Consider the following 22,603-nt stretch of genomic DNA (forward strand, 5'->3'; position numbering starts at 1 on the left):
AGAAAGGAAGGAAGGAAGGAAAAAAGAAAGAAAGAAAGAGAGAGAGAGAGAGAAAGAAAGAAAGAAAGAAAGAAAGACGAAAGAAAGAAAGAAAGAAAGAAAGAAAGAAAGAAAGAAAGAAAGAAAAAGAAAGAAAGAAAGAAAGAAAGAAAGAAAGAAAGAAAGAAAGAAAGAAAGAAAGAAAGAAAGAAAGAAAGAAGAAAGAAAGAAAGAAAGAAAGAAAGAAAGAAAGAAAGAAAGAAAGAAAGAAAGAAAGAAAGAAAGAAAGAAAGAAAGAAAGAAAGAAAGAAAGAAAGAAAGAAAGAAAGAAAGAAAGAAAGAAAGAAAGAAGAAGAGAGAAGAAAGAAAGAAGAAAGAAAGAAGAGAGAAAGAAAGAAAGAGAGAGAGAAAGAAAGAGAGAGAGGAAGAAAGAGAGAGAGAAAGAAAGAAAAGAAAAATATGCTTCATGAATTTTCTTGTTATCCTTGCACAGGAGCCATGCTAATCTCTGTATGGTCCAATTTTAGTATATGTGCTGCTGACATGAGCACTAATCTCAAGGTCTTTAAACCACTTTGAAATGACTTTTGTGTAAGGTCTGAGATATGGATCTATCTTTAATTTCTTGTATGTGGTTATCCATTTGTTACAACACCATTGAAGAAACTTTGTTCCATTTCTAATTGTTGACTCCTTTAACAAAGATTAGCTGTGAGGATTTGTCACTATATTACTCTATTCTGACCTAGCCCAATGATTCTTACATTGTTCTTGTTGAATTTGTCCCAAGAGTCTCTTGTTCTTTAAATTTGTCTGTTCACTTTATTTTGAGGATTGTTTGCATACTCTGCTCATTTGATTTAAGATTCTTTTCCAATTTCTTTTGTTGTATGGAGGTATTGTGCAGCTCATCTTCATCTCACTGATTCTGTCCTCATTAGGTGTTAACGCTGTTGTGAGGCTTTCCAGTGAGTTTTTTATTTCATCTACCAGGTTTTTCAGACCCATTATTTCAGTTTGATGTTTTCTCATTTCTATTCTCATATCTTCTTGAATCTTATTTGCTATTTGTTCAGTTCATCACATGGTTTGCTTGAGTTATTTAAACATCCTCCACATTTCCTCCCTCAAGTCCTTATTAGATATATATATATAGATATATATATATATATAGATATATATATATAAGTAAATGATACATATAAGTAAATGATAGTTCTCTTAAAATAAAGAACTATCATCTCTATTCGCTGTGTTGGGACTTTGCATTGTCTTCCCATTGTGACATTTGTAGTGTGTGGTGTTTTTTATGTGTTGTTGTGGGGCTTATTGCCTAGGATCAATGTGGGACCACAAAACAAATCAGCCTCGCTGCAGACTCACTGCTTTGGTTGGTCATCTCACAGCCATACTGTTGTGTGGCCCTCTGTCAGGTTTAGCCTTAGCCTGCTCCCTCAAAGCTAATGTCTGTATCTCTTGGGCAGATATTTCTGGGCCACCTGACTATGCAGAGTCCTGCTGCTCAGAGTCAGGCTTTTGGATGGAGTAAGGGCAGCACTCCCAGATGGCCTCTAGCAATTGAAGTTTCACCTCTGCCTCTACCCAACTCTTATCAGCTTAGTACTACAGCTATTGGTATGGTTAATTGGTGCCCTCCAGTTGCATGCTGGCTCCTGTTCTTTCCTGAGGCACTAATGTTTGCAACCCGAGTTCAACCACTCTGATGCGCCCTTGCCACTTTCCACAGTTCCCAGACTTGTTGCTTCTTTTCACAATTCCCAATTCTGCTGCAGGATCAATTTAGGGCACCACTCACACTGTCTCAGGGAATACTGTGGCCATAATCGCTGCTTCCAACAAGCCTCTGTTCTTTAGGGTCTATCTGCTGCCATTTTTCCCCAGAGATCTCGCTCAGTGCTGATAATCAGTCTAATGATATGCCTTTGTCCCTTCTCCAGGTATCTGGTTCCATTGCTGGTGTCACTCTTACTCTTGTGTCGCTAAGCAGGAGTTACTCTAAACTTCAGACTCCTCCGTGCTGCTTCCCTACTGCTGCTCTCTTTGCCAGGATTAACCCCTTTGATCTCAATACTATTCTATTTGTCTAAGATTCTACATATATATGTGTGTGTATCCTAGTATAACACAATCTTATTGCTATAACTCAATGGCATAATTTATAGTCATCAAATTCAGTCACTCTCACTTTCCTATTTTATAGACTATCACCAGTTATTGAGGTATTTCACGATTCCATGTAAATTTTAGCAATGTAATTTTCTTTTTCTCCTTTTCTTTTTTTTGGGGGGGGGCACACCTGGTGATGCTCAGGGGTTACCCTGGCCTTCGTCTCTAGTGTCTCTGGATATCATTAAAATATTGTCTTTTATTTTTTCTTTGATCCCACAGATTAGTGAGACTATTCTGTATCTAACTCTCTCCTTCTGACTCGTTTTTCCTAAGCATAATAATCTCTATATTCAAATATATATAATATATATATCCAAATATATAAGCAAATTTCATAACTTCATTTTTTCTAACAGATGCATTTAATGCATTGTGTGAATGCACCACAGTTTTGTAGGCACTCATTTGTTGTCAGGAATCTGGGTTGTTTCTAGGTTCTGGCTACTCTAAATAGAGCTGCAATGAATATAAGCATAAGAGGGCATTTTTGTATTGTGTTTTTGTGTTCCTAGGATATATCTCTATGAGTGGTATGCTAGACCTTATGGGAGTTCAATTTCCAATTTTTTTGAGGAGCAGCTATATTGTTTTCCAGAAAGGCTGTACTAGATAGCATTCTCACCAGCAGTAAATAAATGTCCATTTCTCTCCACATCCAGCCAACAAGATTGTTCTTGTTCTTTGTGATGTGTGCCAGACTCTGTGGTGTGAAATGATATATCAATGTTGTTTGACTTGAATCTCCCTGATAACAAGTGATGAAGAGCATTTTTTCATGCACCTTTTGGGCATCTGTATTTCTTCTTTTATAAAAATGTCTGTTCATTACTTCTCCCCATTTTTGATGTAATTAGATTATATTTCTTATATAGTTCAGTCAGTAACTTTGATATTTGAGTTATTAGTTCCTTATCTAATGGGTAGTGGGTGATTAGTTTTTCCCATTTTATGGGTGGCTTTTGTGTCCTATCACTATTTCCACTGAGCATGGCAAGTACTTCCACTTCTATATTAAATAAGAGTAGTGAGAAGGAGAAAACTTGTCTTGTCCCAGATTTTAGAGGAAAGACTTTAAGTTTATGATTATTTACTATATATTCCATGAACTCATGGTAAATTTCCTTGACAATATTGAGAAATGTTCGTTCCGTTCCCATCTGATTGGAAGCCAGGAACTCCTGCTGCAATGATTACTAGCCATACGTTTTAATGCCTTAATTTTATCAGGTATAAAATAACCTTTTGTTCACAGTGATTCTTGGAATCGAAGAGTGGACACCCAGAATTTATGCCTCAATGCTCTATCATACTAAATACCATATACCAGTGATCCTCAAACTACGACCTGTGGGCCATATATTGTACTTGTTCCCGTTTTGTTTCTTCAATTCAAAATAAGATATCTGCATTGTGCAATTGAATTTGTTCATAGTTTTTGTTTTTTTCTATAGTCTGACCCTCCAATGGTCTGAGGGACAATGAACTGTACCGCTGTTTAAAATGTTTGAGGACCACTGCCATATACAGTGCTATTTGTGACAGTATCTTGATAAAATACTTCAATTTAAAAATTTCCTTTTGTTTTATGTCTTTTATTAGGACCTAAAGCATATGATCATTCAGACCACTGAAACAGTCAATGGCACACCACAGACTTACATTATAGGTCCCACTCATGATATGTTTCTGCAAATTACCATTTCTGTTTTTTCTCTTTTCTCTATCATTTTTTCTCTTCCTACTTCTTTCCTGCTCTTCTTCCTTCTTTTTATTCATCAATTAAATCTATGTTAAATAAAACCCACACTGGCAGTTTCCTTTTAGTAAAAGAACCTCAATATATCAGATGCAGTGGACAATACTTCATAGGATAGCCACCTCTTATAGTCCTCACTACCATATTCCTTAGTACTCTAGATGTGACAACTATCCTTGTCCTAAAATACTCTGACCACTATCTAACTTTGAAACATTCACTTAGTAAAGCCCACCCCCATCATTGATGAAGTGCCTAGAAATTGTGAACCTTTGAACTCCAACACACTGGCCCAATTTACTCTTTAACTTATTTTTAGTGTATTTGCTTGTCTTTCTTTTCTCTTCTCTCTTATCTTCTGTTTTCCCTTTCCTTCTCTTCTAATCTATATCTTAGCAATTATTTATCTTTTCTTAATTCAAGATTTCTTAAAAGCTCAGATCCATCCTATGAGGGTCAGGCCTCCAACAACTTAAGAATAGATCTCTAATGTCTGTCTATATGTGGCATGAGTTTGTATACAGTGGACTCCTCTCTGATTGCCAAATATAAATTGTAAACAATCCATGCCTCTTATATATTATGCCTCCTCCACTAGAGAAATTATTCTATCCTCCCATCCCCCAATCCTGATTCATTATCCCTTCCTTATTTAACTTCTTTACACACTAGGTACCAATATTGACCTCCCTGCCCCAATAAACCACCACCCAGCTCCCAAAGTGAAAGAACACCTTCTCAGTCCCCACTTCTTGTGCCCCAGCAAGAAACTACACTAGAAACTACACAAGACACTACCAACACGCCTGCTGACTCATGTTTATGTGGCCCTTCTTCTCACCCCCACCAAATGTGAACTGTTTGCATGCTACCAGGGTTCAGCTCCAGAAGGATGCCAGCTCAAGGACACTACCTGATCTCTTAATGCTGCAAATCATTTATCAAACTCAGTAAGACCACAGTGTGGAATGAAAATGTGCCCTGGATTTCACACCACACACACAAGAATATCTCAAGAGACTTAATGTGGATGTATTTCTCTGTATGTTTAATACCTCTATAATAATATCTCTTCCTGAAAGATAGTCTGCTCCATCACTTATTTTCTTTAATTACTTTTTTCAAATTATTTTTTTATTTATTTCTTCTATTTTTTTTCTTCACCTGTTTTGGGTTCTGCTTGGTACAAAAAACCTAGAAGAAATGTCTTGCCTGGGATAAAAGCTCAGGTCAAAACCAGAGCACAGAGATTGGGTAGCATGTCATACTTATTCCCCCAAATGGACAAGCTATATAATATGGCACCATTCCCTTTAAATAGACACTCTAAAAAAGGGGAAATCTTATGCACAAAAACAAGCTCTTATCTACAAGGGATAAAAACTCATATATTTTATAATACAGGGTCGTCTCCCACCCTGAACATGTGTCATGTGAACCCAACTCCATGTGATCAGACAGTGACCGTCCAACAAAGAACCCCAGATTCCTGCAATAGCACCAGCAAATAAACTCCCCTGAGAAATTCCTAATACCGCTCTGGCACCAACTTGTACAGTTTTTGATATGACATCCTGACAATGAGGAAATGGCAATAACTTGATCTAGGAGAGGGTTGCCCTATCTCATCACCTAACGGTATGATAAAATCAGAAGGCATGTCATCCTTTACTCTGTGCAAAAACCAAGATAAGCTAACTACAGACAATTGATTTTGACAACCATGACTCGGCAAAACTTATTGTGGGCCCAATAAGAAAGATCCTAGCCTAGGCTTCAACCTAAGATTCGTACAAAAACCAAGATCTCTGATTCTAGAGGTCTGACTTTGACAACTGTGACTGGGAGAGAACTTCTAAATACAATAATGAAGAGAGGTCTATCCTAGACGTGTTCCTAGGATCTGAGCAAAAACCAAGACCACTAATTACAAAAGACTGATTACAACAGCAGTGATGGAACAGAACTTCTAGAACCATAAAGAAAGACTCTATCAGGGACTGGAGCAGTGGCACAGGGTATAAGGCATCTGTCTTGTATGCACCAGCCTAGGACAGACCACAGTTAGATCCCCCGTGTCCCATATGGTTCCCCAAGCCAGGAGCAATTTCTGAGGAACATATCGAGGAGAAATCCCTGATCATCACTGGGTGGTGGCCCAAAAAAAACAAAACAAAAGCTCTATCCTAGCTTTCGTCCTATGACGTCCTATGACTGTACAGAATACCAAGATCTCTAGCTACAGAGGCCTTCTTTTATCATTCATAACTGAGCGGGAAAAGTCTCCTGACATTATAAAAGACCTTGGGGTGTGAAAATGAGCATATGGGGCATATGGAGGTTGTTCCCCATGTCAGTATGCTTCAAGCCACAGAAAAATCTTCTATTTCTTAGGCCAAGAAAATTTCCCCCATTACTTACTGTGACTATGCAAAAACAAAGAAAGGAAAGGAAAGAAAGAAAGAAAGAAAGAAAGAAAGAAAGAAAGAAAGAAAGAAAGAAAGAAAGAAAGAAAGAAAGAAAGAAAGAAAGAAAGAAAGAAAGAAAGAAAGAAAGGGAAGGGAAGGGAAGGAGAGAAGGAAGGAAGAAGAAAGGAAGGGAAGGAAGGAAGGAAGGAAGGAAGGAAGGAAGGAGAAGGAAGTGAAAGGAAGTAATGAAGGAATAGGAGGAGAGGAAGAGGAAGGAAGGGAAGGAAAAGAAAGAGAGGGGGGGGAGAAAGAACGAATGAAAAGAAAGAAAGGAAGGAAGGAAGGAAGGAAGGAAAGAAGAAAGAAAGAAAAAGAAAGAAAGTGAGGGGAGAAAGAAAGAAAGAAAGGAAAGAGAGAGAGAAAGAAAGAAAGAAAGAAAGAAGAGAGAGAGGAGAAAGAGAAGGAAGGAAGGAAGGAAGGAAGGAAGGAAGGAAGGGAAGGAAGGAAGGAAGGAAGGAGGAAGGAAGGGAAGGAAGGAAGGAAGGAAGAAAAAGAAAGAAAGCAAGAAAGAAAGAAAGAAAGAAAGAAAGAAAGAAAGAAAGAAAGAAAGAAAGAAAGAAAGAAAGAAAGAAAGAAAGAAAGAAAGAAAGAAAGAAAGAAAGAAAGAAAGAAAGAAAGAAAGAAAGGAAAGAAGAAAGAAAAAGAAAGAAAGAGTGAGGGAGAAAGAAAGAAAGAAAGAAAGAAAGAAAGAAAGGAAGGAAGGAAGAAAGGAAGGAAGGAAGGAAGGAAGGAAGAAAAAGAAAGAAAGTGAGGGAGAAAGAACGAATGAAAGAAAGAAAGAAAGAAAGGAAGGAAGGAAGGAAGGAAGGAAGGAAGGAAAGAAGAAAGAAAAAGAAAGAAAGTGAGGGAGAAAGAAAGAAAGAAAGAGAAAGAAAGAAAGAAAGAAAGAAAGAAAGAAAGAAAGAAAGAGAGAGAGAGAGAGAAAGAAAGAAAGGAAGGAAGGAAGGAAGGAAAGAAGAAAGAAAAAGAAAGAAAGTGAGGGAGAAAGAAAGAAAGAAAGAAAGAAAGAAAGAAAGAAAAAGAAAGAAAGAAAGAAAGAAAGAAAGAAAGAAAGAAAGGAAAGAAGAAAGAAAAAGAAAGAAAGAGTGAGGGAGAAAGAAAGAAAGAAAGAAAGAAAGAAAGGAAGGAAGGAAGGAAGGAAGGAAGGAAGGAAGAAAGGAAGATAGGAAGGAAGGAAGAGAGAAAGAAAGAAGAAAAGAAAGAAAGAGAAAGAAAGAAAGAAAGAAAGAAAGAAAGAAAGAAAGAAAGAAAGAAAGAAAGAAAGAAAGAAAAAGAAAGAAAGAAAAAGAAAGAAAGAGAGAGAAAGAAAGAAAGAGAGAGAGAAAGAAAGAAAGAAAGAGAGAGAGAAAGAAAGAGAGAGAAAGAAAGAGAGAGACAGAAAGAGAGAGAAAGAAAGAGAGAGAAAGAAAAAAAAAGAAAAAAATAAAAGACGAAAGAAAAAGAACGACAGTGAGGGAGAAAGAAAGAAAGAAAGAGAGAAAGAAAGAAAGAAAGAAAGAAAGAAAAAGAAAGAAGAAAGAAAAAGAAAGATAGAGTGAGAAAGAAAGAAAGAAAGAAAGAAAGAAAGAGAGAGAGAAAGAAAGAAAGAAAGAAAGAAAAAGAAAGAAGAAAGAGAGAAAGAAAGAAAGAAAGAAGAAAGAAAGAAAGAAGAAAGAGTGAGAAAGAAAGAAAGAAATAAATAAATAAAGGAAAGAAAGAAAGAAAGAAAGAAAAGAAAGAAAAGAAAGAAAGAAAGAAAGAAAGAAAGAAAGAAAGAAAAAGGAAAGAAAGAAAGAAAGAAAGAAAGAAAGAAAGAAAGAAAGAAAGAAAGAAAGAAAAGAAAGAAAAGAAAGAAAGAAAGAAGAAAGAAAGAAAGAAAAGAAGGAAAGAAAGAAAGAAAGAAAGAAAGAAAGAAAGAAAGAAAGAAAAAAGAAAGAAAAAAGAAAGAAAGAAAGAAAGAAAGAAAGAAAGAAAGAAAGAAAGAAAGAAAGAAAGAAAGAAAGAAAGAAAGAAAAAAGAAAGAAAAAGAAAAGACCAGCCCTTCTTTCTTCATCTTTTTGGGTTTTTTTCTTCTTTTCATTTATTTTTTTCTTCTCTTTTCTGTTTATTTCTTTTTCATTTTCTTCTTTTTATTTTTTTTTCTTTAGTTCTCATGGTTATTATATGATGGCAGTTGTTTTTAGTAACAGGGTCCTTTTTTTGTAGTTGTTGTGATTTGGGGGGGTTGTTTTTGTTTTATTTTTATTTTTCCCCTCTCCTCTTTTAAATTTATATTTATACCCTCTCGCTGGAATCCTCCCAGTATTTTTTTTCCCAATAGAATCCCATAAATAAAATCATCTTGTTCTTCCTCATGAATTGAGGGGGGAAATGAAGAGTACCAGGACCCAACAATCGTATGAACATTGAGAGAAAATAAAAAATTTATCACACCAAACCCAAAGTCAATGACAAAAGAATCAATACCCAATCTGCAACAATCTATGCACAAAGGGAATAGTTACACTAGCAGTCCAAGGGGGCAAATGAGGGAGATACGGGGTTTATGCTGAAAACAGAGGTAGAGGGGAGACAACACTGGTGGTGGGAATGGCCCTGATTCATTGTCACTATGTACCTTAAATATTACTGTGAAACATTCATAATTCACTTTGGTCACAATAAAAATTATTTTTAAAAAAATATGCTTGATCCCGGGACCAACAACAACAACAACAACAAGCTCTAACCTAGCTTTTGGTCTACAATCTGTTCAACAAACAAGATCTCCAATTCCAGAGGTCTGACTGAGACAACCGCAAGTGAACGGTCTTCCAGAAACATAACGAAAGACTCTGTCCCAGACCACCAACTACAGAAGATGGATTAAAACGACACTGAAAAAGCAGAACTGCTAGAACCACAAAGAAAGACTTCATCATAAGCTCCATTCCCTGAGCTGCACAGTCACCAAGATCTCAAGATACAGAGGTCTGATTTTACCATCCATGACGAAGCAGAAGTCTTCATACACCACAAAAGCACGAAGGGGAGAGTAAATGATGCATGCAAGGAGTCTATAGTTAATACCATGACAGTATTACTTCAGGAGTGGGAGAAACCCTGTAGTCTCCTAGGCCAGGGAATTTCCTCTATAATAACCCCAATAGTTACTTGTGCCTATGCAGGGGGGGAAAAGAATAAAAAAACACACAAAATAATCATTTTCCACATATTATATTTATTGATATTGACCTATTGTTTCTTTTTTGACATCCATTATTTTGGTGTAGATATTGAGAGTTGAGATCTCCATTTTTATTTTATTTTATTTTATCTTATCTTTCTCTTTCTTTGTGCACTCCAGCATGATTTTGATTTCAGGAACCGAGACTAGTTGTGTGGGTGCTTGTCTTTATTGCTGTAGTGCTCACTGGATATTTAATTTGACAGTTTCTTTCGGTAGTGTTGTGGTGTTTAAATTACCTTTTTCATGTCCTCTCTCAAAACTGAGAAGGACTCCACCCAATTTTCAGGCATATTTGATTTTTTAATTTTTTCTTATTTTTTACCCCATTCTATTGCTTTTCTTTCCCTCAAACAAAACCACATAACTCGATTTAGCTAGCTCAGCCTCGCAAATAGAGGGAGAAACAAGGGAGGGCATCAGGACCAAACAGATATATGATCACTAATAGTGAGCAGGACAAAGAGGGGACCACCTACTCTAGCAGCCCAGGGGGTGATGGTGGGGTATATGGGTTGTAGAAAGGGAACTGGAATGGGGGAAGGACATATTTGGTGATGGGTATTCCCTTGATTTAATGTTGATATGTACCTAAAATACTACTGTGAAAGATATGTAAGCACCTATGGTCAAAATAAAAATTTAAAAAAAATACAAAAACACATTAAGCATCAAAAAATATGCTTGAATGCTCAAAATCAAACAATGGATATTATAATAAAATTACTTAAAACAATACTGGTTCTATATCAAAGAAAACTGCTATTTCATCAATTCCATAAAAATATATAAGTAACATGGAAATAAAGCAAAAAATATATATTTCAGAAGAATATATTATAAGTAACTTGCAAAATAGAGGGGGGAAAAGAAAGGGAGTTAGTGCGGCAAGGTCTTTTTTTGGTGTTGTTGTTTTGTTCCTTTTTTTTTAGTTACTATACATTTTGTCATTGCTTGTTTTGGTTTAGTTTTTTCCTTTTCTTTCTTCTTTTAAATCTATATTTACAGCTTCTAGATGGACTCCTCCAAATTTTTTTTTCCAACAAAGCCACAGAACTTGAATCATCTTGTTCTTCCTCAAAAATCGATGGGGGGTGGTGGTGGTGGAGGTATTAGGAACATACAATTGCATGAAAATTGAGTGGAAATAAAAAATGATCAGGCCAAAACACCAAACCCAAAATCAACAACAACAGAATCAACATAACCCAATCTACAACAAGCTATACACAAAGGGGACCTGTTAAAGCAGTCAAGGGGGCAAGAGTGGTATGTGATGCATACTGGGAACAGGGTGGAGGGAGGACAATACTAGTGGTGGGAGTGGTCCTAATTGATTGTCACTATATATCTTAAATATAACTGTGAAAGACTTGTAATTCACATTGGTCATAATAAAAATTATTTTTAAATAAATAAATAAAAAGCAAAAAATTGAGGCCATGATGATAGTATAGTAGTTAGGTCACTTGCCTTGAATGAAACTGTTCCAGTTTGATCCAATGTACTTATATGGTCCTCCAAGACTACAAGAATATTCTCTCAGCATAGCGCTAGAAGTAAGCCCAGAGCATTTCTAGAGTGTGCCTCCCCAATAAGAAAAAGAAAACAATAATGTAATTAAAAAACATTTTATTCTTTGAAAATTATTATTCATGGAGCTTTTAAAATAATAACACATACATCCAATGGGAGGAGAAATATTTAATCTCAATAAATATCAGAAAAATGTTCCATTTAAGAAAAGTTATTTGATTTTTTGTAGTCCCAATTTATATGTTTGTTTGACTTTTTGGTCCATAAGCAACAATTCTCAGGGTTTATTCCTGTCTCTGTACTCAGTGATTATTCCTTACAGTACTCAAAGGATTGCATCATTGTTGGGGACCAAAACCTCATGCAAGGAAAAAAGACAACATTAATACTTCATCTCTGAACCCTACTTTTATTTAAATGCATATTTTATGCTTCACACCCCACACAGTATTAGTTTCATTACATATATAATTCATCAAATATTGTAATGATAAACATTGTTGTTTATGTTCAAATAATGAAATTGATTTTTGGTAACAAATTAAATATAAATTCCTCTCACATTTTAACCAGTAAATATCAGATAATTAGGCCTTTCTCCTAATTTTTATTGGGCTCCATTTTTGTTTGATTATTCAACCTATTGATATTTCTAAATATTTAATAATCAAAATTGTAAAGAGCAATGATCTACAGTATTTTGAGCATTGTATTATATTCAACATAGATGGTTATTTATAATACATTTCTTAAAATATAGATTTGATAACTAAATTTTTATAAACATCTTACATAGGATTAACAAACATATCTTAAATGATTGTTTATTCAGGTTTTAATAATGTGATACTGGTACAAATAGCATATTTATTTTAATTTTTATTTAAATCATTGTGATTTAAAAAGTTATTCATAGTTGGGTTTTAGACACACAATTTTTTAAGACCAATCCCAGTACAACTGTGAACCTTCCTCCACCAATATTCCCATAGTCCATCAAATGCCACCACCACCCCACCCCAGGCTTCCATGATAACAGGAAGCTTTTTAAGTTTTAGTTGTTAGAGTTTAGGTCTCACGATTTCACTGTTGTTGACTCTAGCTTGAATATTTAGTTTTGTCCTTTCTTTTTCCTTTTTCAGGTTTTTACATAAAGTGGCCTCTGGGAGCAGCCCAGAAAGCCTGCTAGACAAACTATAAAAGAGCTCTAACACTAATTCTGTCCTTTCTTAACACCACCAATGCACTTGAGATCCCCACCCTCTGTTCCCCATTATTTCGTATGTGTCTTTTTTTTCCTTCATTCAATTTCTTTCCTTCTCCTCAACTATATTCTGGACCCTAGAGTGTTCTCAACACCCCTATTTAAGACATGGTATTTCTTTATGCAGTATTCTAAATACTACATATAAGTGACAACACTTGTATTTATCCTTTTTCTGACTGACTATTTAACATATTATCTTCCAGTTCTATCCAGTTTGCAGCAAATTACATGATTTCATATTTTCTTACAGTTATGTAGTATATGTACCACATCTTCATGATTCATTCACTCATCTGTTGTTGGAGGTCTAAGTAGTATAATATTTAAAACTTATAGATGAAATATTTATTATTAAGTTTTACACATGAAAAATTGGAAAAAGCTAAATAAATTTTCATAATTTTCTTGAATATATCTTTCTAAACACAATTTTCTTCACTGCTTCCTTTACCTGTCTGTTTCTAAGACTATAAATGATGGGATTCAACAGTGGAGGAACAATGGTATAAAGTACAGAAGGAACAATGTTCTGAATTGTTTCAGAGATCACTGAAGGTTTTAGATATACATAAGCTATTGAAATTAGAAAGACAGAAACCACAACGATGTGAGGGACACAGGTGGAAAGGGCCTTTCTTCGTTCTCCAGTTGGAAACTTGAGCATGGTAGAAAATATACAAATATATGAAATGGCAACAAAGATAAAGCAGCCACCACAAACCACAATTGCAGATACAAGAATCAGTATTTCATTACTAAATGTATCAGAGCAGGAGAGTCTTAGCAAAGAAGGTATGTCACAGAAAAACTGATGAATGACATTAGACTGACAGAAGGGCAAACGGAACGTGTTGCCTGTGTGCACCCCTGAATAAATTAGGCCACTGATCAGGGAAGTCAGTGTCATCTTGACACAAAATTGGTAATTCATAATGACTGGGTAGTTGAGTGGTTGACAGATGGCTACATAGCGATCACAGGCCATGATTGTGAGAAACATTATCTCTACAATTGCAAAGTAAATTACTAAGAATACTTGAGTTGCACAGCCAGCTATTGAAATTGTCCTATTGTTGGTCAGTGAGGCCACACAGGCATTGGGTATAGTGACAGAAATGTAGCATATGTCTAGCACAGAAAGATTTCTGAGAAAGAAGTACATAGGAGTGTGAAGGGTCTGATCAAATGTGGTGGCTGTGACAATGAGAAAATTTCCAAGAAGAGTTAACAAATATAGAAGCAGAAATATCATGGAATTCAGCAATCTTAGCTCCCACACATTACCAAAGCCTTCAAGAAGAAATTCAGTCACCATGGTGGAATTGGTCATTTTCTCAAAATACGATAGTCATTGACTATAAATGCAAAAGTAAAAAATAAAATCATTTGCTTTTCTTTTAAATCATTTTATAATAATTTATTTCATTGATTATTTTATTAAATATTTTATTTAAAACATTATGATTTACAAAAATTACATAGCTAAGTGTTATACATACAATGTTTCAGCACCAATACCACCAACACTGTCAACCACCCAATATACCAAGAATCCATCCGTACCTCCCCATTCCCCTGCCTGCCATCGTAACAGGCACCTTCTAAGTTTGGTTGTTAAAGTTTGCATCTCATAATCTCAGTGTTGTTGATTCTGCGGTTTGTATATTTAGTTCTGTCCTTCCCAACACCACCAGTGTAACCGAGACCCCTGGATCCCTATTATTTCCCTATCACCTGTTATTTTACATGTGCTTTTCTTTCCTTTTAAACTATTCCAAAATATGATATTAAACTAGCTTATACATAGAAAAATACCTGAATAAAATTTAAAGTCATTAAATTTTATAGAAATTGAACAGAAAACTTACCCATATGTTAATATAATGGGTATATTGCATATTTTTCTTCAAACATGATTTATGTAAGTCTAAGGGTCATGCCTCACTCCACACTACTCTTTTAATGTAGTAGTGTATTATTTAATGTACTTTTTAATGGAACTTTTAATGTCTTTTTAATAAAGTCATTTAATGGGATTATTTTATAAAATGTATTTAGTTAATTATTCAGAAAATAAAACATTGAACAAAGTTCAGAGGACAATTAAACTGAATTTCCCCCATGTCTATTTCAAGAATTATTTTGATAAAACTAGACAGATAGAGTAGTTAAGAAATTTGCCTTGCATGTAGCCAATGCTAATTCAAGCTACAGAATCTCAGATGGTCTCCACAGTAACATTAAGAATGATGCAAAAGCTCATAGCCAGTCATAAGTTTTGAGCACCACTGGGTGTGGTCCAATACCCTAGCCAAAGAAAAAATATTGTTCTAAATTTGATAAACAATGGTAGAGAGGAAGCTATGTACTATGTTAGAAAATAATTACTAAATTTTCATTAATTTACATATTTAATTATTTAATCTTATGACCCTAATAGATTGTAAACATTAAATAGGGACAGTCCTACATCTTTCCTTTTAAATATTGTTTCCAAGTGGTTTACCTTATAAATTAACTGTATTTTAAAATGTTTCCCATGAAACATTTACATATTTAGTACCCAGAGCACTCTAGTTAAATGGCAGAAATAGATGCCAGCAAACAAATCTCCCTAATAAATTAAGGCAGAAATAAAAGATTTTTTGCAGAAAGAAAGCCTAATTAACTCACAGCTTAGCTTGCTTGAGAAAAAATTTCCATGTATCCAGCCAAATACTGTACAAGGTTAAAATAGGATGGGTTGGTTAGTAAATATATCTGTGATATAGAATGTTGCACACAATCTGTCTTTAATATTGGAAAGGGCGTATTTTTACAGGCAATGCTTCATGATATGGAAAGGATGTGCTTGGAAAAGACAGAGTTGAACATCCAATTCTTTATATTTTTTTAGACAGAAAACAAAAGACTTCACTGTTTATAGAATTTGATCTCTGGGATAAAAGATAAAGCTGAGTGCTAGTGTTTTAGCTCAGAAGCGGCTTGAAATAATGGTTCCCCTGTACTTTTTTATGCTGTTAGTACAGAGATCTGGACATACTCCAGATGCAAAAGACTACACTACAATTTGGGGGACACAAATTGGATTGGATGTGGTTGTGGAAACATAGGCATAGGAGTTCATTTTTACTTCATTCCATCAATATCAATGTTTATATCATTACGGTAGTTAGTCTTGACTCGTAATCTAGTCACAATCTAAATATATGATGATACCAATAACAAAACCACAGAACCAACTGTAGAAAACAAAAGAAGCCAATTAAGCTGCCTTTGTATTTAAAAGTACAAACAACTGGTGTAAAAATAAAATGGAGTTCACTGAAGACATGAGGAAAAAAAAAACCAGGAGAATTGAACAAATAATATAGAAGAGTCATCATAGTAAAACTTAACAAAGTTGGGGCCAGAGCAATAGCAGGGCAGTTAGGCTTGGCAAGCAGCCAAGCTGGGTTCGATCCCTGGTATACCATGTGGTCACTAAGCCTGCCAGCAGTATTTATGGAGCACAGACCATGAGTAATTCCTGAGAGCCGCCAGGTTTGGGCCCCCCAAAAAATGAAACTTAACAAAGTATAAGCTCTAAACTAGAGAGAAACAAACTCAAGGTATAAAAATGCTTCATATTTTAATCTGAGATACTGAATGTGAATAACAAAGTGAATGAAACCCAATAAAATATCAAAATCATAACTAGTAAGTATATTGAACCTTTTAGAAGAAATAATATCTCAAGTAGAATATAAAATGTAAACAATGGCTAAAAAGGAAAGGGAAAAAAAGAAATGTTTAAAATAAAATTAAAATCGATGTAAAATATCAGACATCATTATTAGGACAAATATCAGGACAATGGATATACTCGAAGAACTATAAAAGGACCATAGACAAATCAACTAAACAAAGAAATAAAAGCTAAGAATTTTTCAATGAATATAGATGAACAAAATTAATTATTATGACACATTAACAAAAAGAAAGACACAAATTTTATGAATTGATGCCATAAAGCATTTGTCAAAATGTATCATACAAATATTAAATGATCACTAAATAGCTAGAAATATAAAAAGTATAATATCTCAACATAATTAGGTTCATTAAGAATTAGGCAAAAAAAATATAAATAATATATAGGAAAATAAGGAGGAAAACATTTGAATATAGCAAAATATAATAATCATAGAAATACTCATATGCTCCACAAAATTTACAATAAAAATAATTTGTAATTTGAAAGATTATTGGACTAATATAGATACATCTGTTGCATTTGGGTATGAAATATTAAGTAAAAAATTAAGAAACAATTTACTTACAGTCGTTTTCAATAAAAGAGAAAGTAACGATGAAAACCTATAATTGAAGTAAAAAGATATACATTGAAAATTATAAGATACTGTTAAAATAAATAAAAACAAAAATGAAAGATAATGGATAACTATGGATAACTATGGATAAATCTGATTGTAATCAGATTTGGGGGAGTTATTGGTTTGGGGTTGCATCTAATGGCCATAAGGACCCAACCCTGGCTCTGTTCTCTGGCATCAGTCCTGATGGGACTCAGGAAACCATGTGTGGTACAGGGGAACAAACACAGGTTCTATCTTAATGTGCTATTGCTCTTGTTCCAATAAGATTTTAATGTGAATTTTCCAAGTTTATCTTATTAAAAGTTTGAAAATAATTTTGACTTAATATTTATAAGCTGTTTATACATTTTCAATAACACAGTTATAGGGCAACAGAAACTACAAGTTACAGCTATAAAATATTTACAGCATTTCTCTGTGCCTGCTATGTTCTTCAAATAATTCATTATCCATTTTTCAGCTAAGTTATTTCTGTTATAAAATTAATTACCCAAAGAATAAGGTATAACTGATATTTGTACTTAAGCATTTTAGTAAGTTTTGTATTCTTACCCCAAAAAAGAACATATATTATCATTATCTCTAAAACAAGATGTAAAATATGATTGAGAGAAAATTTGAATGCTAACAGGTTTTAAAAGTATTTTCAGATGAGTAGTGAAAAAAAAATATATATATATATATTCAACAGGTCAATGGCCTTTGGTCTTATTTAGAAATGTAGGGATTCTCATGTCATCTTCAATAAAACCACTTGAGACACTGTCCTTTCCACCATTTAAAGAAGTTTGCTCCAGGGTAATTTCAATTGTGATCTCCAGAGCACAGTGAACAGACTTTAATTAAAGTACATATGTAAACACAGGTTAAAATGAAAGAAATATTTTCTGCAACTATATAAATTCTATTTTTAAAACATAATAAGGCATAGAAAAAAGCTGGTGGTAGGTGCACCTTAAAAGACCTTTTATGTCAAATTAAGCTCTGATTCCCTGCGTAATTTGGATCTGTACCCCATTCTGTTCCACAGGTCATGTAAAAGTAAAAGTCAACTCCAGTATGATTTTCATATTTGCTTTTGTCTAGTTGTGCTCAAGTTATGGATTCTAATGTTCTGGAACCATTTTGGAAGTGACAGCCAAAAATATATGGAAACTAAACAAAATGTTGAAAAGTTATTGGTTCAATACAGAAATTGAAGAATAAATTTATAAACAACAACAAAAATAAGTACTGGAAAAGGAATCTAGGGAAATGCATTAATTGGGAAAGTGAATATAGCATGAGCAACAACATACAGAGTTTGGTCAAACTCCGTATGTCCTTTCTTAACTATATCAGTTTGATAGCCATAGAAAATCATAAGGTATTGCTTTATGGGGCTTAACTGCTTGAAGTGATTGAATACTTGGTAATACCAATTGTGCTGTCCTCAAGGACCCCTGGGTATTAATATCACAATAAAAATACTCGGAAAATTATTGGAATGAAGACTTGAGCTAGAGGAAAATATGAGGAAATTTAAAAATATGAAATATGAAGTTAACATCTACCTAGTTAACATCACTTTGATACCAAAACAAAGACACCTCCAAAAAAGAGAATTACATGTGATTTCTTTGATGAACAGAGATACAAAGATCCTCAATAAATACTAGAAAATGCGAAACAAGTACTCATCAAGAAAGTTATATATGGGACCAGAGAGATAGCATGGAGGTAGAGTGTTTGCCTTCCTTGCAGAACGATGGTGGTTCGAATCCTGGCATCCCATATGGTCCCCAGTGCCTGCTGAGAGCGATTTTTGAGCATAGAGCCAGGAGTAACCCCTGAGCGCTGCCGGGTGTGACCCCACAAAAAACTAAAGAAAGAAAGAAAAGAAAATATAAAGAAAATTATATACATCACGACAAAGTAGGATTCATCACAGTAATAAAAGGATGGTTTAACATATGCAAGTCAAATAATGTGGTACACTATATCAATATAAGAAAATAATATGATCATATCAATAGGTGCAAAGAAAGCACTTAATGAAATTCAGCTACCTTTCATGATAAAACAACTCTCTAAAAGACAGTAATTGATGGATCTTCTTCAATATAGTCAAAACCACTTACCACAAGCTCATGGCAAACATTATACTCAATCAATGGGAAAACAAGGTTGCCTCTCTTGCCACTTCTATTCAATATTATACCAGAAGTACTTGTTATCGCAAGAAGACAAGGAAAAAACTATCAATGCACCCAGATAAGAAAGAAATAAGTGAAGCTCTCACTGTTTACAGATGGCATACTATATGTAGAAAATCATAAAGACCATAGTAAAGTGCCTAAAACAATATATTTATATAGTAAAGTAACAAGCTACAAACTTAGTAAACAAAAGTCCATGTCTTTCTATATACAAACAATTAAAGACAAAAAGATAGTTTATATATATATTTTATTTAAACACCTTGATTACATACATGATTGTGTTTGGATTTCAGTCATGTAAAGAACACCACCCATCACCAGTGCAACATTCCCATCACCAATGTCCCAAATCTCCCTCCTCCCCACCCGACCCCACCTGTACTCTTGACAGGCTTTCCATTTCCCTCATACATTCTCATTATTAGGACAGTTCAAGATGTAGTTATTTCTCTAACTAAACTCATCACTCTTTGTGGTGAGCTTCCTGAGGTGAGCTGTAACTTCCAGCTCTTTTCCTTTTGTGTCTGAAAATTATTATTGCAAAAATGTCTTTTATTTTTCTTAAAACCCATAGATGAGTGAGACCATTCTGCATATTTCTCTCTCTCAGCATAATAGATTCCGTGTGCATCCATATATAGGAAAATTTCATGACTTCATCTCTCCTGACAGCTGCATAATATTCCATTGTGTGTATGTACCACAGTTTCTTTAGCCATTCGTCTGTTGAAGGGCATCTTGGTTGTTTCCAGAGTCTTGCTATGGTAAATAGTGCTGCAAACAATATAGGTGTAAGGCAGGTATTTTTGTATTGTATTTTTGTGTTCCTAGGGTATATTCCTAGGAGTGGTATAGCTGGGTTTTATGGGAGCTCGATTTCCAGTTTTTGGAGGAATCTCCATATCGCTTTCCATAAAGGTTGAACTAAACAGCATTCCCACCAGCAGTAGATAAGAGTTCCTTTCTCTCCACATCCCCGCCAACACTGTTTATTATCATTCTTTGTGATGTGTGCCATTCTCTGTGGTGTGAGGTGGTACCTCATCGTTGTTTTGATTTGCATCTCCCTGATGCAAATTAGTGATGGGGAGCATTTTTTCATGTGTCTTTTGGCCATTTGTATTTCTTCTTTGTCAAAGTGTCTGTTCATTTCTTCTCCCCATTTTTTGATGAGATTAGATTTTTTTTCTTGTAAAGTTCTGTCAGTGCCTTGTATATTTTGGGGATTAGCCCCTTATCTGATGGGTATTGGGTGAATAGTTTCTCCCACTCAGTGGGTGGCTCTTGTATCCTGGGCACTATTTCCTTTGAGGTGCAGAAGCTTCTCAGCTTAATATATTCCCATCTGTTAATCTCTGCTTTTACTTGTTTGGAGAGTGCAGTTTCCTCCTTGAAGATGCCTGTAGTCTCAATGTTCTGGAGTGTTTTGCCTATTTGTTGTTCTATATATCTTATGGTTTTGGGTCTGATATCGAGGTCTTTAATCCATTTGGATTTTACCTTCGTACATGATGTTAGCTGGGAATCTAAGTTCAATTTTTTGCAAGTGGCTAGCCAGTTGTGCCAACACCACTTGTAGAAGAGGCTTTCCCTGCTCCATCTAGGATTTCCTGTTCCTTTATTGAGAATTAGGTGATTGTTTGTCTGGGGAACATTCTCTGAATACTCAAGCCTATTTCACTGATCTGAGGATCTGTCTTTATTCCAATACCACACTGTTTTGATAATTATTGCTTTGTCTAAAGTTTAAAGTTGGGGAAAATAATGCCTCTCATATTCCTTTTCCCAATGATTGCTTTAGCTATTTGAGGGTGTTTATTTTACCTTCGTACATGATGTTAGCTGGGGGTCTAAGTTCAATTTTTTGCAAGTGGCTAGCCAGTTGTGCCAACACCACTTGTTAAAGAGGCTTTCTTTGCTCCATTTTAGGATTTCTTGCTCCTTGATCAAAAATTAGGTGATTGTATGTCTGGGGAACATTTTCTGAGTATTAAAGCCTATTCCACTGATCTGAGGGCCTGTCCTTATTCCAATACCATGCTGTTTTGATAACTATTGCTTTGTAGTAAAGTTTAAAGTTGGGGAAAGTAATTCCTTCCATATTCTTTTTTCCAATGATTGCTTTAGCTATTCTAGGGTGTTTATTGTTCCAAATAAATTTCAAAAGTGCCTGATCCACTTCTTTGAAGAATGTCATATGTGTCTTTAGAGGGACCGCATTAAATCTGTACAATGCTTTGGGGAGTATTGCCATCTTAATTATGTTAATCCTGCCAATCCATGAGCAGGGTATGTGCTTCCATTTATGCATGTCCTCTCTTATTTCTTGGAGCAGAGTTTTATAGTTTTCTTTGTATAGGTCCTTCACATTTTTAGTCAAATTGATTCCAAGATATTTGAGTTTGTGTGGCACTATTATGTATGGGGTTGTTTTCTTAATGTCCATTTCTTCCTTATTACTATTGGTGTATAGGAAGGCCATTGATTTTTGTGTGTTAATTTTGAAGCCTGCTACCTTGCTATATGAGTCTATTGTTTCTAGAAGCTATTTGGTAGAGTCTTTAGGGTTTTCTAAGTAGAGTATCATGTCATCTGCAAACAGCGAGAGCTTGACATCTTCCTTTCCTATCTGGATTCCCTTGATATCTTTTTTTTGCCTAATCGCTATAGCAAGTACTTCCAGTGCTATATTGAATAGGAGTGGTGAGAAAGGACAGCCTTGTCTTGTGCCAGAATTTAGAGAGAAAGCTTTTAGTTTTTCTCCATTGAGGGTAATATTTGACACAGGCTTGTCATAGATGGCCTTAACTATATTGAGAAAGGTTCCTTCCATTCCCATCTTGCTGAGAGTTTTGATCAAGAATGGGTGTTGGACCTTATCAAATGCTTTCTCTGTGCCTATTGATATGATCATGTAATTTTCATTTTGTTGTTGTTGTTGTTGTTGATGTTGTGTATGATGTTGATATATTTACGGATGTTAAACCATCCTTGCATTCCTTGAATGAAACCTACTTGGTCGTAGTGTATGATCTTCTTGATGATGCATTGGATTCTATTTGCCAGGATTTTGTTGAACATTTTTGCATCTGCATTTATTAGGGATATTTGTCTGTAATTTTTTTTTTTGGCGGCATCTCTGTCTGGTTTTGGTATCAATGTAATGTTGGCTTCATAAAAGCTGTTTGGGAGTGTTACTGTTTTTTCAATTTCATCGAAAAGCCTGGTTAGGATTGGTAGTACTTCCTCTTGAAAGGTTTGAAAGTATTCATTAGTAAATCCATCTGGGCCTGGGCTTTTCTTTTTTAGGCAGACATTTGATTACAGTTTCAATTTCCTCATTGTGATTGGGGTGTTTATATATGCTACATCCTCCTTACTTAACTGTGGAAGGTTATAAGTGTCCAAGAAGTTATCCATTTCTTCTAAGTTCTCATGTTTAGTAGCATAAAGTTTCTCAAAGTAATCTTTGATTACCCTTTGGATCTCTGCAATATCTGTCGTGATCTCACCCTTTTCATTTCTAATATGTGTTATCAGGTTTCTCTCCTTTGTGAGTTTTGCCAATGGTTTATCAATCTTGTTTTTTTTTTTTTTTTTTTTTTTCAAAAAATCAACTTCT

The 22,603-nt window shown here is 34.7% G+C and overlaps 1 protein-coding gene and 2 non-coding genes across 3 annotated transcripts; all 3 read right to left on the minus strand.

The window, feature by feature from the left end:
- Positions 1 to 427: 427 nt before the first annotated feature.
- On the minus strand, positions 428 to 530 carry LOC126007572 (U6 spliceosomal RNA). Its single transcript, XR_007495116.1, has one exon. It is a non-coding gene; the product is annotated as a U6 spliceosomal RNA (small nuclear RNA).
- Positions 531 to 12,288: 11,758 nt separating this feature from the next.
- LOC126007679 (U7 small nuclear RNA) lies at positions 12,289 to 12,350 on the minus strand. Its single transcript, XR_007495181.1, has one exon. It is a non-coding gene; the product is annotated as a U7 small nuclear RNA (small nuclear RNA).
- Positions 12,351 to 12,795: 445 nt separating this feature from the next.
- LOC126006449 (olfactory receptor 14C36-like) lies at positions 12,796 to 13,731 on the minus strand. Its single transcript, XM_049771880.1, has one exon. It carries the CDS (start codon positions 13,729 to 13,731, stop codon positions 12,796 to 12,798), a length of 936 nt encoding a protein of 311 aa, XP_049627837.1.
- Between the last annotated feature and the right edge of the window lie 8,872 nt (positions 13,732 to 22,603).

Source organism: Suncus etruscus, chromosome 4, assembly GCF_024139225.1.
Source record: "Suncus etruscus isolate mSunEtr1 chromosome 4, mSunEtr1.pri.cur, whole genome shotgun sequence".
Taxonomy (NCBI): Eukaryota; Metazoa; Chordata; class Mammalia; order Eulipotyphla; family Soricidae; genus Suncus; species Suncus etruscus.